Source organism: Pseudorca crassidens, chromosome 6 (genome assembly GCF_039906515.1).
Source record: "Pseudorca crassidens isolate mPseCra1 chromosome 6, mPseCra1.hap1, whole genome shotgun sequence".
Classification (NCBI taxonomy): domain Eukaryota; kingdom Metazoa; phylum Chordata; class Mammalia; order Artiodactyla; family Delphinidae; genus Pseudorca; species Pseudorca crassidens.
The window spans coordinates 34,069,962-34,088,533 of NC_090301.1; the positions used below are offsets into that span (position 1 = coordinate 34,069,962).

At 36.0% G+C, this 18,572-nt stretch overlaps 2 protein-coding genes and 1 pseudogene across 5 annotated transcripts in view; 2 read left to right on the plus strand and 1 right to left on the minus strand.

The window, feature by feature from the left end:
* C2CD6 (C2 calcium dependent domain containing 6) overlaps nucleotides 1-9,423 on the plus strand; it is a 134,135-nt gene extending 124,712 nt beyond the window's left edge. Inside the window, exons 16-17 of the mRNA XM_067740983.1 lie at nucleotides 1,913-1,987; nucleotides 3,062-9,423. Coding sequence (XP_067597084.1) covers nucleotides 1,913-1,987; nucleotides 3,062-5,737 — 2,751 coding nt within the window. The 3' untranslated portion in view covers nucleotides 5,738-9,423. The remainder of the gene's footprint in view (nucleotides 1-1,912; nucleotides 1,988-3,061) is intronic.
* STRADB (STE20 related adaptor beta) overlaps nucleotides 1-18,572 on the minus strand; it is a 94,016-nt gene that overhangs the window by 53,559 nt on the left and 21,885 nt on the right. For 3 of the 4 annotated variants that reach the window (XR_010944312.1, XM_067740993.1, XM_067740994.1), the window contains exon 11: nucleotides 3,041-3,100. Coding sequence is in view for 3 of the 4 variants with exons in the window: in XM_067740993.1 (XP_067597094.1) it covers nucleotides 3,041-3,100 (60 nt within the window). In the remaining variant the exon portion in view is untranslated. The remainder of the gene's footprint in view (nucleotides 1-3,040; nucleotides 3,101-18,572) is intronic. The other variant, XM_067740995.1, reaches the window with a different exon arrangement.
* LOC137226331 (heterogeneous nuclear ribonucleoprotein D-like pseudogene) lies at nucleotides 14,828-16,126 on the plus strand (annotated as a pseudogene).

Below are 18,572 nucleotides of genomic sequence, written 5' to 3' on the forward strand. Positions count from 1 at the left end.
GTTGTTTATCAAGAATTATGATTGGAGCAGCCAAGCAGTAAGGGTTCTTGTTAAGTAAGGATTGGTTGGGGTTTGAAATGGTTGCATAATTACAAGGGGAGACCTTAAGACCATAAGTTTGCAGCTGGCAGGTATTGTTCTGAATACTGCTGGTGGTGTCCTTGGGTCTGGTACAGTTCAGAGAAAGTTCAGGTTTTCAGTGGTGCAGAGACCACTGAATGAGACCAGATTTTATCTGAGACAAGATGCTCAATGGCCACCTGACTCTGTTTTTGTATGCCTGAACCATGATTACTCCGTTATAATTTCAATTTGTCATCAGATTTTTATTTCGGAAATATTATTTTCTGTTAATTTACTGGAACTTTGGGAGGTAGGAGAAAGTAAACGCACATGTTCAGTCTACCATCTTGAAGCTCCTGTATTGGCTTCTTTTTTTTGTCCTTTTCTAGCATCCTGATCATTTCCCTCTCATATAACTATCCTGGATTTTTTAACTAACAAGTATTGTATGTTCATCTAATCAATAACACAGAGTTAAACAGAGTAAAAGTTAATTGCGTCCTCTTTCCTCTCCTCCAGAGTTACTCCCTTGAGAAAACAATGTTAACATTCTGTATCTTTTCATATATTTTTCCATGCTTATATTGGGGGGGGTTATTTATTTGTTTTGTGTGTTTTACAAAAATTAGATCATATTTTTTCCTCTACTTTTTTTTCCACTTCCTTGTCATACATATTTCTTTTAATTTTAATTTTCTACTAAATTCATTAAGGCAATAAACTTTCAAATGTTAGAATTTAAACTGTTTTTAAGGGAGATTTTGGAAAATTCAGGCAAAGAAAAACAAAATGAGCAAAGGAACAGGTGTGGAAAAGTACAAGATATATTTCTAGAATTCAGAGTTAGACACATTTTCCTGGAGAGAAACTATAGTGGGGAATACTGAGATACTTGCAGAAATTATTTAGAGTCAGTGTGTGAGGGCAATGAATAACACAATGTAGGAAGCTGCTGAAGATTTAAGAATAAAGTCATGTTATTAACTGCTTAATATTAATGAACACTTAAACCAAAAGTATTTCTTATGAAAGCATCATTCATTGAATTACTTTAACTAACTTGATATATAATGAACCCCCTACAAACTAAAGGAGAAAATGTGTAGGAAAGCGGTTTATAGTACTAAGTGTTCTGCAAAGAGATGGTATCAAGTTTTCTCTAAACATTATGATGTTTTCAAAGCACCATTGTCTTTCACTGAAGTCTTGATTGTGTGGTAGTAGGAGCATCAGATGAAAATTTAGGATGCCTAGGATTTAGGCTACTAATCATCTGGTAATTTAGGGCAATAATTTCAACTGCAGATTTTTGTGTAAAACAAAGAGTAGGACTTTATTATCTCTAAAGTGTCATCCATCTCTAAAATGTCAGTGGTTCTGTGATTCTATAATTGTTCCTGTACACCTTGATTTAGTACTAAGTGTTTCCTTAGGCAGTAAGTACCCATTTAACAATTACAGCTTGAGAGTCATTGAAAATGCTATCTCAGTGTAATATCAGATGCTATTTATTATCTAAAGCATTTCACAACCTTCTAGAATTAGATTACACTTGTTCTAACAGTTCTGTTTTCTTTTCCAATTTTGTTTCTGCTTAAAGTTGCTGAGCATTATTTTGATTTTACACATTCAATAGGGTGAATATTATGGTGTCAGGGAAGCTAAGATTATATATATTTCTGATATAAATTTCTTTTGATTATATGCAAATTATGGTAGTTATGAGAAAAATACTTATTTAGTTTTTAACATGTTTAATATCTTTAATAACTATTGAAGGAATAAAATTATTTTGGGAAATATCCTTTCATTACAAGCAGTCTAAAATTAAAACTTCTCTTTTTATAAGGTGGCTTTTTCACCAAAAGAATACATTTCACCATCTTTCAAACCAGAATATATAGAATTCAAGCCAAAATATCAGGTGAGTACTGTTTTCTTATCCCAATATCAGTTATACTTAAATACTAGGTTTCTGTAATACTTTATGTAATTCAGTGGTTCCAAAGCCAGACTACCCAGTAGAAACACTCACCCATCTTTACAAAAATACATATTCCCAGGTCCCACCTCTGACCTAATGAATCTCAGTTTGGAAATGGAGCCTGGGAATCTGTATTTCTCAAAAAACAAACAAAACAAAAAAACAGGGATTCTTATGCTGTCACCTGGGTATCAATTAGCATTTGAAAACCATATGAACTAAAACAAATACTAGGCTGATTATTTCACGTTTTGCTTTTTTTAATTGGATAATAGAGAAGTTGTATGAACAAAGAGTTTGAATAAGAGACTTCATTTTCTAGGCTATTTCAATAATAGAATAGCCTGATCCCAGAGCTTACAAAACTGCCTATGGCTATTACACTGACATTTCACTGTAACTGAGAATTTTTTGTACTGTTCTCTACCATTTCTGAGGCATATATAATATTTATCAAAAAGCAAGTTTCTACTGTAACATGCTAAGGACTAGGTGGAACTCATCATTGTTAAAACTCTCAGATTTAAAGGCAGATGATCTGTGTTCCCAAGTCACTCTTTAGAGAATATTTATGATACTTTTAATGGAATATCTACTGCTTGCTTTGCATTTTAAAAAAAATTACCCACATTGCTACTAAAATATTTATATGGATAGGACTTAGATCTTGATGTTAGCCTTTGTCTAAGCAAATGGAGCTAACACTGGAAATCGAGTTCTTAAACAAACAATTGATGAGTGCCTTTTAAGTGTTTAAAAATATTCCAGGTAGCAAAAAGCTCTTGAACACAACATAGTATTAGAATTAGGAATTTGAAAAATTTGCATTAAAATTCTCATTATTATTCCAATTTCAAATATTTTAAAATAATTAAAGTTGGTTTTCTCTTTGTAGAAGTCAGGAAGATGAATAGATAAATTGGCAGATTGCTCAAAGAGAATTAACTAAAAATTTTATTATAAATTTAAAACAAATGCGTCCAAATTTCTTACCTTTTTTTTTTAATATTACAGTTCCAGAAATTCAACATCAAGAATGGTTTTGATCCTTTTCTAAGGAATATAAACAACAAAATGTCAGTCAGAAAAAGGAAAGACCAAGATATGTTCAAATGTAGAAATATTTTAAGTGCCGAGGTTATAGAGTATGAAGACCAAGATCCTCCTTACCCAACACATTCAAAAACTGCAAGCCCTGCTAATAAAACCTGGCCCCATAATCTTGATATCATCACAATAAAGGGTTTAGACACTAAGAATAAGTTAGCCAGTGATCCTGGTATCACTGCACTAAAGACTTCAGACCTTAAGAATAAGTTAGTCCATGATCCGGGTATCATCACAATAAAGACTTTAGACACTAAGAATAATTTAGCCCATCATCCTAGTATCACCACAATAAAGACTTTAGACACTAAGAATAAGTTACAGGAAAGGCTACCAAATGTATCTTTACCAAACTTTGAGGGAGAATCATCAATGACTGGAAAAGTAAATGTAAATAAATGTTGCCTCTCAAAATCATTAAGTCTTACTTCCCACATAGAAAATTTAAAACAATCAGTGGTGCTCAAGTTAATTTTAAGTAAAAATCTGCAAGACCTTTCAAATAGATTATTTTCTACACCTGAAGTTTCTATGGACACTGAAGCAAGAAAGAAAAGTCATAGTTCTCCACTTCTGGCTCTTCATGATGAACAACCAAGTAGTTTGGAAGGCGAAGTATTTGAAAAAATTCAAGATTTAAATAGCTGGCTTTCAGAAGGAGGCATTTTAAATTCAAAGTCTCTTTTAAATGAAATAATTAAAGATATTCCCACAGATTCACTTTCAGAAGGTGGACCAGGAAATTCTCCAGAAGTAGAAAAGGAACCTGTCTCTGAAAAACACTTAGAGGCTGGTGAGATAGATTTTCCAATTAAAAAAAAGAGTAGTTTCAAAAAGAAACATTTAAAAAGTGAAGTATCTAGCTCCAAACCAGATTTGAATAGCCTTGTATATGATTATGTTATAAAGCAAATATTTACTGCACCGGTCTTCTCAGAGCTGGGGAGAGGAGTGAAAGAATGGAGTGAGACACAGATAAACTCGCAGAGTCAATTACCCACAGCTTGGGAGAGTTCGCCTTCCAATGTTCTAATTCACTATGAAGAAAACAATAATGAAATAGAATTTCCGCCGGCCAAATCTGTTATAAGCCAGATAATACAAGCATTTCCTGTAGATACTCTTTTAGAATTGGGGATAATCAAAGTGATAGAATTAGATAAAGAATACCAGAAGGGTTTTTTGCTGTATACAGAGACAGCTTTTGCTGAAGAAAAGCCAAAGTATTCCACAGAGTATTATTCAGATATCAGAAGCAAAACAGAACCTCTTTCAGAGCAGAATACACCTATCATTCACAAAGAAATCACTTCTTTTAATGGAGTTGAATTCATAGACAAAGGCCAAAATAGATCCCCACAAGATTCAAAATATCAGTCGACACCAGATAAAAAAACAGGTTTGCCAAGTAATGGTCAGAGGCTTGATAGAGAAGAAAATGATCTAAGTTCTACTTTAGAAAATTTAAGTAACGCACTAATGGGTAAACTTAATAACTCTGATGTAATAATGTTAAAATCCTTTTTGGAAAAGATATTTAATGTTTTTTTCAAATATAGTCAGTCTAAAAGCAGACAACCAGAAAAAGAATTAGAAAGACTAATTGAACATCCTTTTCCAAGTCAGACAGAAGACCTTGAAGAAATCGAAGAGAATTTTGATAAAGTAGACAAATTGGGGAGAAAACCTATTTTGAATCCAAAGCTGCATGTATTTCTAGAAGAACTCTCAGAGTCAGAAATAAAAAAATTTAAATCTGAATTAAGTAAACATATCCAGCATTACCTTGTAGAAAGGCTTTCAGAATCAGGATACATCACCAAAGAGGACTTACCAGAAATCTATCAAAATCTGTATTTGATGAATGAGAAAGTAGAACCAAAAGGGCAAAATATTTTTCTGGAGAAATATTCAGAAACTGTAAAAGAAATCATGTCTTTTATAAATAATTTTAATCATCATTTCATAGATAAACATTTGGAAATAAAGCTAAGATCTTTTTTAAATGAAATTCTCCAAAACTATTTCCTAAAAAACCTTTCAGACAACAGTTTATTTAAAGACGCAGAATCTGAGCCTATACACTCAAATGTATCTTCTCTAAGAGCTAAAAGTGCCTCAATATCTTTTCATGAGTTAGGACAAGATATTTCAAGAGGGAGTTTTGGTAGTAGGCTTGAAATAAACATGAAATATCCCTTAAGTAAATCTCTACAAAACTATCTTATAGCTTTATCAGAAAATGAACTCTTAGATCTAAAAGCTGATTTAAGCAAACACCTCCAGAGCCTTTTTATAGAAAAACTGTCAAAATCAGGACTAATCACAGAAAGGCAATTAGAGGGGATAAGCCGGCATATAAATTTGGTTAATTCTACTTCCACACCATTAAAATGTATAAAGCCAGATTTGTCTTTAAGAGATGAAAATCAGTTTGTGGAGGACCATTCAGAAAAGCAAAATAAATATTCAAAAATTGCTCAGAAAACCACTTTACAAAAGGTTTCTGAAGATAGACTTGTAGAAACAGAGTTGACCAAAAAGGAAGAAAAGGAACATTTTTCCTTAGAGAATATTAAATAAAGTCCATCAATAATTCAGGAACAGAAAAGATACTATCCTGAGGAAGTGAAAATACTCAGTTTAATTAAAGTACAACCTTGTTCCAACAAAAATACCCAGGCCATTCCAGTAAATAAGCCATCAGAAAGACTTACAGATACAATGCCTAAGAAACAAAGGAAAGAACACGGTTTCATGCAGTTTCCTCAAGCAGAGAACTGTGATTTTAAAACAGAGATACAAGACCCACATAGTTGGAGTGGTAAATCAAAAATAACTCAATCAAATGCTTGCTTTGAAAAGACACTGAAAATGAAGTCCCTTGACAAAAAGGAGCACAATAACACCTATAAATTGATAGTACAGGAAAAACCTGAAGCAGTACTGTCACCGTATCCAAGAATTCCTAATTGCAAGATGCCAAGATGCCAAGATGAGGAATATGTAAACAAACTCACTTTTCCTTCCAGGCAAAGTAATACTCTAACTCGCCTCAATGCAGAGGCTGGAGAGAAATCAAAATTAGAAGACTAGTATCGTCAGAGATGGAAAGGAAATAATAATTATAGAAAACAACATTTAGTAACATTTGCACATTACAAAGAAGAAATACAAACTCTTTATATAAAACCAAACAAACTCTTTATATAAAACCAAACAAAAGGTCCCTGAATCACAATTGCTTAAATATAAAGTTTTGATAGCTGAGAAAAACTCAAAACCATCCCTCTTCCCGGAAGTACTAAAGAGAGAAAATCTAAAGCCCAAGGTTCAAAAAGAAAGAGACCATGTCAGCAAACAAAAAAAGTCATTTAACAAGATAGTATATTACCAACCACACTGCCCACCACAGGAATTCTTCTAAGAAAATCTGTTCCAAGGGCATTGCTTCATTGGACTGCAAGAAGAACTATACACGTAATGTTTTTCTAAGTCTTTTATTTCTGTATTTGGCAAAGTTCTGTAGATAATCTAGAGTATATGTGTCTGCATGCAAGTATGTATGTAACCTTAACTGCCCCAAGATAAACAGACCTCCAAATTTTAAAAATTTTTCTGACATTCAAATATCACCTCACCTCATTCAAAGGCAATCAGAAAATCAAGGGAATGTTAACACACTTAGTGCCTTTATGTAAAATAAAGGGGACCCCCCTCTAGATCACTAATTAGAAAAAAAGCATTCTTTCCTCCAGGCCGACTCTACTGGCTGACACAGCCTGGACAGGGTACACAGCTCTGTCTACGGAAGACTGGCTATTTCAGCCCTGACTGACCCCTCAGCCAGGGGCTGTTGTGCAGGCACAACCTGTAAAACCATTGGCAGTGGCTGTATACTACAGAAAGGCTGGGATTGTCTTTTCATGCAGATATAAGTATAAATATATAGTCTTTTTGCAGATTGCTGAATTATCTTTGTTTCAGTAAAACAAACTAAGTTCATATTATGTGCCAGTTATTCTGCTAAGCCTTAGAGATATGCAAAATTTACAATCTCTTGAATTCTGAATTGTAAAATTTTAATTTAGCTTCTACTCTTTTCTTTTCTCTCTCATCACCACCCCTCTGCCATCTGCTAAGAAACATGGAAATTCATATCTATTTTTAATATTAACATAAAACAATTAGGAAGGTAAATCTGCTACTAGACGTTATATAAAACATTCAAAAGCAAAGTTAAAATCTCTAGGAATGGAAGGGGCTTATTTTAATTTTCTGAAACACTGCTCTTCTCTATTGGCATATATAGATAGGCATGACCCACAGTTGGGAAAACGCACAAATTCTAAAATGAAATTATATTGATAATTTGATGTGCATAACTATCTTTGAATGAGAAAATAGATCTAATTTCAGAATAGTTGCTTTGAATTTGTTTTCCACAGCAAAGCAAATGATTACCTCTAGTAAATAGTAAAGCAAATGTGTAGCAGGGTAAATATTATCAACATACTCTCAACTTTGTATTTCTCTTTTCTAAATTCAATAATTTAATAATGAGTGTGTGTGTGTGTGTGTGTGTGTGTGTGTGTGTGTGTACAGACGAGGAAAAGGAAGTAAAAGATGGGTGCATAGTTTTTGAAAAGCAAAGACTTTCTGAAGTTCCCTCAGATAAGTGGAATCGTTATTATCACTTTTCCAAACAAAATAAGAGATTGTGTTTATGTTATATGGTATGGGATCATATAGGATCTCAGAACCTTTATCCTAAGAATGGATAAGGGAGATAGTTATATTTACTTCCCTCTGTCAAACCAACAGTACCTAAACTTTTCTCTCTAGTAAAATTGACACCAGAGAATTTGAGAGGTAAGAGGGCATTTTTCAGATCATCAGAAAGACTCGCTCATTTGATTCTCTAAAATCCAGGAAATCTCCCAAAGCAATCAAAGTAGAAGACAGGGAAATTGAGTTGTAGGCGCTTCCAGAAAAATAACCAGTGGTGTGGGTCTCCGTGCCCTTCTGCTGTCACTCTAGTAATGTTATATCAACTGTCAAGTAAAAATTATATGTTACCAATGTAACAGAAATTCCCTTAATAATTGCTTAATAATTCCCTTACCTAATTGCTTCCATGTATATAAGATGGAAAAGGAAGAATGTTTACTTGCAAACCCAGGCAAAAATATGGACTCTTCATACCTCCTTCTTGGTAAATCTTCTCTCTCTTGCTGCCGTAATTCTTCTTAGTCCTGCCTAAATTCCTCCTACCTGCCAATTCTATTAATCTACTCCCACCTTCTCACCAAATCAAAGCAGGCCCATTCCCTTGGTGTGGCCATCTCTGCAAAGCATTAAGGGACAAACTGCTCAGACTGCAGAGGAAACTAGTTTACACTAATTTGAGAAATGACTAATAACTCCATACCCTCTTATGGGTACTTGTAGATTATTACATTTTTTAAATAAAATATAGTCATATTGTACAAATTTGAAAAAAAAGAGAAAAGGAAAACTAAGCCCATAATCCCACCACCCTAAAACAACCATCATTTAAAAAAATTATTTTGGTGTATTTCCTTCCAGTTATTTTCCTAAATATTTTACTTGTTTAGTCTCAGAATGTACACAAAAACTTTTTATATTTTAGTATAAACATAACCATATCCTTAGATGCTGACCTCTGTATGCGTGTGTATATAAATATTAAAGAAGGTATTTATTAACTTTTAAAGAATGAATGTTTGGATGCTTTAAAAAGTATAATATAAGAGCTTATAATTTATGTTTGGGGTTGGGGAAGAGGTATTTTAGAAGAGGAGAATTATAGGAGGGCTGTCTTTGCCTAGGAGTCTGACCCCTGAGGACAGGTCCCCTAAGATTTCTGGTTTTCAGCTCATATCTTGCATACCTTTTGAAATAACAGATCCTTTGAAACAATGAGATTTTTTAAAGTATGGTTTTTAAAGTATCTGATGGCAGGCATTGAATGTAGGGTCTGAATTTGGGGACTGCCTATAAAACATTTGACTGCTCTCATTCTTTGTTGATATTACAAACTAGTCCTTGTAAGTCTAAAATGTACTTTTAAGAAACCTAACTCACCAACCTGATCTTTTATTTTAATATTTAGGATTGTTCGGATAGAGTTGAGGATTTATATGTAACTTCATTTAAGCATCTTGAAAAAGCAAAATCAAGAGCAAGGCTTTTAGGAAAGAGCCCAAATGATAGCCATGATCAGTTAAAATGCTCTGCAAGACCGTATACTGCTCCAGAGGTTAACAAACAAGAAAGCTACACTGGAAAATTTACAAGTCCTCGAATGCTTTCAGCAGGCTTAGTTCATATAAATGATTCAATCCCAGATTATGAAATCCATAAAATGCAGCCAAAAAAAAATTAAGAGTATATTGAAAAACGTTTGCTCATTTGTGATATTATCCAGATGTTAAACAGTTCAGAATGATGTGTGAGGCCAGTAGTCAGAATGTCATTTCTCCAATTAACAAAATGGTTTGGAGATCTGTCCTTTTGTGTGATAGAAGTCAGTAACCAAATTCCATCTTGTTAGAACCATTTTGTTTTAATTAAAATGAAAAAAACACTTTTGATGTAAATGTGTTTTGTTTATGAATCTTAGAGAACAACCTCAAAGATACATAGTCATTAGTGAAGTTTTATTTCCCAACTTTTCCCCTTTTTCACTATTCTCTGATTTTCCAAATCTTTGCTATGCCCTAAATTATCCCTGACCACCCAGTGTCAGAGTATCTATTTGCAGTTATGTATGTTCAGCCTTTTGTTATGAATATACTTTAACTCTTCAGCTCTAGATTCAACAGTATGCAATTCCCTGGGCCTATAGAACATCTATTAATTTCAATATCATCTGATATTACAACTTTTTACACTATAAAGATAATAAAAAACAAATTTCATACTACTAATTCCTGAGGCTTCTAATACACTGAAGTGACTTTCTAGCTTACTCAAAAAACTATGAGACAGCCTCTTTAATAACATGAAACTCAGGAAGAAACTGTATAAAACAAACTGCATTAAAAATTAGCTAAATCAGCATAGGATTTAAATTAAGAGACTTTTGAGAATTGGTTCTATTCTTATCAAATACAATATTTGAATCTTGCTGAACTTTGGTTCACTCTTGGGGAGTAAGAATTTCAATTTATAGAATTTTTGTCCATTTCCATTTTTCTACCATAAATCATAAAGTTTATGGAGTTTAAATAGAATTGGCTGATAGAAAACATAATTTCTGATCGTTCATTTAATGCCATAATCAAGGTAGTAATTTTGGGGGGGAGACCAAGAATTTCTAGTAATTCTCAAAGTTGCCAGTACATATATCAAGCAGAGTGTGACTGGGAAAGCACAATTACCTCTGGATCTTTCAAGTAGAAGGAACACAGGGAATTGGTTTCATGGGTGATGGAACCAAGGCTAAGAAACTAAAAGGGATGATGTGGCAATCCAGAGATTGGCAAGAGCAGAAAGTGATAGCGCCCCTCAGATAGGACATCAGGAAGAAGTGGTGTGACCAGTGTCCTAGAGCCAGAATACAAAGAAGATACAGCCACTGACAGAGACACCACAAGAAACAGGGGAGTGGGGCAGGGGATGAGAAATAACTATGTTTTTTCTCTCTCATCCTGCTCTCTAATCTCCTGCTATTGCCTCGCTGGAAACCAGAGAGTGAGGGGGCATGGGAAATGTAGTTCCCAGTGAAACAGAGCAGAGGAAAAGTGGAGAAACGGATTTGAGAGCTAACAGGCAACTAACCAACAGTACTTATGGGGAAAACCATTGATCTAGCTTGCAGTAAAGGAAGGAAATATTTACTAGATGGAAATCTCAAGTCACTTTGCCTCATTAAACTCTTAACAGTAATATTGTGACATGGTCAAAAATTTCCTACCATGGAAATAAAATTAATATGCCAAACATTTTGCTAAACTACATTCTCGTGAATAAGACAGTATTCTCAAGGAGTCCACAGTCTACAGGGACATAAACACAGAAGTAGTTATAGTAGAGTTGTGTAAGTGTTGTTGGGGAAAGTACTATAGAAACTCATGGGAGGTCATTTTGGCCAAGGTGGCTGTGCTACTTTGGATCCTTCAGAAAGCAGATACCAAGATGAGATTAGCCATGTACGGTAGGCAGAATAATAACCCCTCCCCCACCAACATACAAACATCCCAATCCCAGGAACCTGTGACTATGTTACCTTACATGGCAAAAGAGATTTTGCAGCTATGATTAAATTAATGATCTGGAGCTGGAGAGACTATCCTGGATTGTCTGGGTGGGCCCAACATAATCAAAAGGATTTTATAAGACAGAAGCAGAAGGGTCAATTCAGAGGTGTGGTCACTGAAACAGAAGCTGAAGTAATGCTGACCCGTGAAGCAAAAGAAGGCAGGTAGCTTCTAGAAGCTGGAAGAGGCAGAAATTTCTCCTCTAGAGCCTGCAGAAGGAATGTAGCCCTGCCAAATCATTTTACAATCCTCACCTCCAGAACTGTAAGATAATAAACTTGTGGCGTTTGAAGTCATTACCACTTTGTGGTAATTTGTTACAACAGTGATTAAAAAAAATTGATATAGCATGCCAGGAGCCTATGGTGCAACACTTAAGGCATTCACTCTCAGGGTGAGGCTGTCAATATCTACTGAGATGGTTAATTTTTTGTGTCAATTTGACTGGGCCACAGTGTGCCCAGTTACATGATCAAACAGTTTTCTGGGTCTTTCTGTGAAAGCATTTTTGGATGAAATTAACATCTAAGTCTGTAGACTGAAAAAACAGATTGCCCTCCTTGATGTGGTGGGCCTCATCAGTTGAAGGCCTGAACGAAGAAAAAGGCTGATCCTCCCGAGAGAGAATCCCTCCTGCCTGAATGCCTTCACACTGGGATATCAGCTTTATCCTGCTTTCGGAGTCGAACTGAAACATCAGCTCATCCTAAGTCTTCAGCCTGCCAGCCTTCAATTTGGAACTACACCACTGCTTCTCCTGGGTCTCCAGCTTGCCTACTCACCTTGCAGATCTGGGATTTGTCAGCCTCTATAATCATGTGAGCCAATTCCTTATTTAAAAAATCCACTGGGGGGATGGAGATCAAGATGGCAGAATAGAAGGATATGGAGCTCACCTCCTCCACAAATATATAAAAGTAATCTATACGTGGAACAATTCTCACGGAATACTTACTGAACGTTGGCAGAAGATCTCATACAACCAAAGCTGCACAAAAGATCACCATGTAAACTGGGTAGGATAAAAGGGGGGGGAAGTAATTGGAATGGGATCTGCACCTCTCGGAGGGAGCTGTGAAAGGGAAAAAGTTCCCTCACCCTGGGAACCCCTTTCACCAGCTAGGAGGTCAGAGGGGACAGATAGGGAGCTTCAGAGGCTCAGAAGAGAGTGTAGCAGCCAGTTTGCGGCAGGCAGGAGAGAGAGAGACCAGGACAGACAGTCCTTGCCACCTCACTGCACTTCCCAGCCCAAGACATGCAGCTGCTGAGGCTGAAATCTGGGCAGATTACTGCCACTCCTACAACGGGTCCGGGTACGCAACTTCAGTGGATTTATACCAGTGGCTTTGTGAGTGCAGTGCCTGAGGGACATCCAAGCTGATTACCAGCATTCCCCAGCTGAGGCGGGTCTGGTGCCAGGAGCAGCAGGTTTTGTGGGTGCACACAAGCAGAAGCAGGGCTGAAATCTGAGCTGATTACCAGCATTCTCACAGCGGAGGCAGGGCCGAGGGCAGTGCCAACAACAGTGTATTTTGTGAGCACATGCACTAGGTAACAGGTGATGGCACAGAGTGCCCATCCCAGTGGACAGCCCCTGGAGAGGAATATGGCGCAGCTCCTTTCCCAGAGGGAGTGCTCCAATCCCACCTACCTCACAGTGCAGCTTAGAACTGGATCTGGGGGCTTCTATTCCAACAACTGGCAAGCAGACCCTGCTCTCGATAGGGCTGTGACAACCACAGAGCAGAGGAGGCCCTGCCCAACATCGAGTGCAAGCTCTGGTCATCACAACACCAATCATACCCCATATCAAGGGGATGATGGCCAGCTAACTCTGAGGAAAGACATGGCAGGCATCCATACCAAAAAACAGCCCTCACACCAAAAATAATAGACTCATGGAGGCTACACAGGGATGCTCCCACATAAAAACAGCCCTTTGAGACCACAGTAGATAATTGTTTCCCCTAAATTCAGAGTCAAAGAAATACAAGTGAAAAAGCAGAGGAAACACTCCCAATTAAAAGAAGAAAAATCCCCTGAAAGAACAAACAATGAAACAGACCTCTCCGGCCTGCCAGACTCCACATTCAAAAAGGAGGTAATAAAAATGCTGAAGGAATTAAGAAAGGCTGTCAATAGAAATGCAGATCACTGTAACAAGGAAATAGAAACTATAAAGAGGAGCCAATCAAAATTAGACAACTCAATTGTTGAGATGAAAACCAAACTAAAGGCAATAAAATACCAAACTAAATAATGCAGAGGAACGAATAAGTGATCTGGAAGATAGAATAATGGAAATCACCCAATCATAACAGAACGCTGAAAGACAAATGAAAAAAAAAAGAAAAGAAAGCGACATATGAGACCTATGGGCTGATATAAAGGATGCCAAGCTGTGCATAATAGGGATCCCAGGAGGAGAAGAGAAAGGGGGATCTAAAATGTACTTGAAGAAATTATGGCAGAAAATTTCCCAAACCTAATGAAGCAGATGTCCAGATAAAGGAAGCATAGAGGGTCCCAAACAAGATGAACCCAAACAGACCTATATCAAGACATATCATAATTAAAATGGCAAAAGTTAAAGACAGGATTCTAAAGGCAGCAAGAGAAAAACAAAGAGTTAGTTACAGAAGAACCCCCATAATGCTATTTGCTGATTTCTCTACAAAAACCTTGCAGGCCAGAAGGGAATAGCAAAATACATTCATCGAAGTCCTGAAAGGGAAAAACCTGCAACCTAGGATATTCTACCCAGCAAGATTATCATTTAGAATAGAAGAAAAAATTAAAGAATTTCTCAGGCAAGCAAAAACTAAAAGAATACAGCAATACTAAGTCTACCCTAAAAGAAATATTGAAAGGTTTTCTCTAAATAGAAAAGAAGCAAGAACCCATAGGAAAGGGAAAATCAAAATACGGAAAAGCAAGTATGTAAAATGATTGTACACCACTTGAATAAGCCAGTACACAGATTAAAAAAAAAATCAAAGAATTTTGTGAAAGCAATTATAACTACAATGAACAGCAAAAGGATAAACATGAAAATGTAAAACAGGACATCAACGTCATAAAATAGGGGAATAAGAAAATGTAGATTTTTTAGAATGTGTTTGAGCTTATAGGACCACCAGTCTAAAGCAAGTAGACACAATAATGAGTTAACATACTTGAAAACCAGTGTAACCACAAATCAAAAACATACAAAAGATTCACAAAAACCAAAAATTTGAACTCAAGTACAAAAGAAAACCAGCTGCATCATTTGCAACAATTCTGTAGGTTTTCTTTTCGTTTTGTTTATGGCTTTCTTTGCTGTGTAAAAGCTTTTAAGTTTAATTAGGGTCCGCCGCCATTTTCAATCCAGCTCCATACAATGCTCTGCCATTGTTGCGGCCACGACTCAGACTGCGTGACAGCACCCACCAGCCAACAATTCTGCCACCATGGAGGATATATATCAGTACAGTAACACAGAGGAATTCGGAGAGGGATCCAAGATTAACGTGAGCAAGAATCAGCAGGATGACAGTAAAATGTTTATTGGAGGCTTGAGCTGGGATACAAGTTAAGAAAGATCTGACTGAATATTTGTCTCAATTTGGGGAAGTTGTAGACTGCACAATTAAAACAGATCCAGTCACCGAAAGATCAGGAGGATCTGGATTTGTGCTTTTCAAAGATGCTGCTAGTGTTGATAAGGTTTTGGAAGTTAAAGAACACAAACTGGATGGCAAATTGCTAGACGCTAAAAAGGTCAAAGCTTTAAAAGGGAAGGAACCCCTCAAAAGGTTTTTTGTGGGTGGACTGAGCCCAGATACTTCTGAAGAACAAATTAAAGAATATTTTGGAGGCTTTGGAGAGATTGAAAATATTGAACTTCCCATGGATACAAAAGCAAATAACAGGATTTTGTTTTATTACATATACAAAGAGCCAGTTAAGAAATTGTTAGTAAGCAGTTATCATCAAATTGGTCCTGGGAAGTGTGAAATCAAAGTTGCACATACAGGCAACAACAAAAAGGAAGAAGATGTGCTGTAGCTGGTGGGTGAGGTGGTGCTGGAGTCGTGACTGAGGTCAGGGCCAAAACTGGAACCAAGTAATAATTATTATGATCAAGGATATGGAAATTACAATAGCGCCTATGGTGGTGATCAAAACTATAGTGGCTATGGCTGCTATGATTATTCTGGGTATAACTAGGAACTGCGGATACGGACAAGGATATGCAGACTACAGTGCCCAAGAAAGCACTTATGGCAAGGCATCTCAAGGGGGTGGCAGTCACCAAAACAACTGCCAGCCATACTACAAGGGGACATTGAAGAAAACAGGAGGAGATTGCTTGCAGGATGACATTGAAGATTGGTCTTCTGTTGATCTAAGATGATTATTCTATAAAAGACTTTCTAGTGTACAAGACACAACTCTGTCCAACTGTATATAGCCGCCAATTCGTTTTAACTTTGTCTTCTGCTGTGTTATGACTCAATGTGGATTTGTTTATACAAATTTTATTTGTATGATTTCATGTTAAACCTCAAATAAATGCTTCCTTATGTGTTAAAAAAATAGATAATTTGAGCAGGCTGATCACTAGAAGTGAAACAGAATCTGTAATTTTAAAACTCCCTGCAAACAAAAGTCCAGGACTGGATGGCTTCACTGGGGAATTCTACCAAACATACAAAGAAGAACTTATACTAATCCTTCTCAAATTCTTCCAAAAGACTGAAGAGGAGGGAACACTCCCAAAGTCATTCTATGAAGCCACCATCACCCTAATACCAAAACCAGATAGAAACACTACCAAAAAGAAAATTACAGGCCAATATCTTTGATGAATATAGATGCAAAAATTCTCAACAAAATACTACCACACTGAATCCAACAACACATACAAAAGATCATACACCACGACCAAGTTGGATTCATCCCAGGGTCACAAGGATGGTTCAACATATGCAAATCAATCAATGTGATAAAGAAATGACAAAACCACATGATCATCTCAATAGATAAAGAAAAAGCATTTGATAAAATTCAACATCCATTCATGAGAGAAAAAAAAAATCTTACCAAAGTGGGTATAGAGCGAACATATCTCAACATAATAAAAGCTATTTATGACAAACCTACAGCCAACGTAACACTCAACAGTGAAAAGTTGAAAGTCTTCCCACTAAAATCTGGAGCAAGACAAGGATGCTAACTCTCATCACTTCTATTCAACATAGTAGTGGAAGTCCTAGCCACAGCAATCAGATAAGAAAAAGAAATCAAACATATCCAAATTGGAAGGGAAGAGGCAAAATTGTCATTATATGCAGATGACATGATACTATACATAGAAAAACCTAAACATTCCACACAAAAACTACTAAAACTGATAAACGAATTCAGCAAGGTAGCAGGATATAAGATTAACATACAGAAATCTGTTGCATTTCTTTACACTAACAATGAACTATCAGAAAGGGAAAGCTAAAAAAAAAAAAAAATCCCTTTTAAAATTGCATCAAAAAGCATAAAATACTTAGGAGTAAACCTAACCAAGGTGAAAGACTTAAACACTGAGAACTATAAAACAGTAATAAAGGAAATTGAAGATGATTCAAAGAAATGGAAAGATATCCCATGTGCTTGGATTGGAAGAACATTGTTAAAATGGCCATACTACCCAAAGCAATCTACAGATTTAATGTGAACCCTATCAAATTACCCATGACATTTTTCACAGAACTAGAACAAATAATCCTAAAATTTATATGGAACCATAAATAACCCAGAATTGCCAATGCAGTCCTGAGGAAAAGGAACAAAGCTGGAGGCATAACTCTCCCAGACTTCAGACAGCACTACAAAGCTACAGTAATCAAAACAGCATGGTATTGGCACAAAAACAGACATATGGATCAATGGAACAGAATAGAGCCCAGAAATAAACCCACACACCTACGGTCAATTAATCTTCGACAAAAGAAGCAACAATATACAATGGAGAAAAGACAGTCTCTTCAGCAAGTGGTGTTGGGAAAGCTGGACAGCTGCATGTAAATAAATGAAATTAGTACACTCCCTCACACCATACACAAAAATAAACTCAAAATGGCTTAAAGACTTAAATATAAGACATGACACCGTAAAAGTCCTAGAAAAGAACATACGCAAAACATTCACTGACATAAATCATAGCAATGTTCAGTTTCCCAAGGCAAAAGAAATAAAAGCATAAACAAACAAATGGGACCTAGTCAAACATATGTTTTTGCACTGCAAAGGAAACCATAAACAAAATGAAAAGACAACCTACAGAATGGGAGAAAATATTTGCAAACAATATGACTGACAAGGGCTTAATGTCCAAATATACAAAGAGCTCATACAGCTCAATATCAAAAAAGCAAATAACCCAATCAAAAAATTGGCAGATGAGCTAAATAGACATTTCTCCAAAGAAGACAATCAGATGGCAAAGAGGCACATGAAAAGATGCTCCACATTTCTAATTATTAGAGAAATGCAAATCAAAACTACAATGAGGTATCACCTCACACCAGTCAGAATGGCCATCATTAAAAAGTCTACAAATAACAAATGCTGGAGAGGGTGTGGAGAAAAATGAACCCTGCTACATTGTTGATGGGAATGTAAATTGGTACAGCCACCATGGAGAACAGTATGGAGGTTCCTTAAAAAACTAAAAATAGAGGTACCATATGATCCAGCAATTCCACTCCTGGGCATATACCTGGAGAAAACTCTAATTTGAAAAGATACATGCACCCCAATGTACTATTTGCAATAGCCAAGACAATGGAAGCAACCTAAGTTTCCACTGACATGAATGGATAAAGAAGATGTGATATATATATATATATATATATATATAAAATCCATGTTGCTGCAAATGGCATTATTTCATTCTTTGTTATGGCTGAGTGGAATACTTTCTATTCTGTGTGTGTGTGTGTGTGTGTGGATTATCATACTAAGTGAAGTAAGTCAGAAAGACAAATATCATATGATATCAAGTATATGTGGAATCTAAAATATGATACAAATGAACTTATTTACAAAACAGAAACAAACTCACAGACACAGAAAACAAACTTATGGTTATC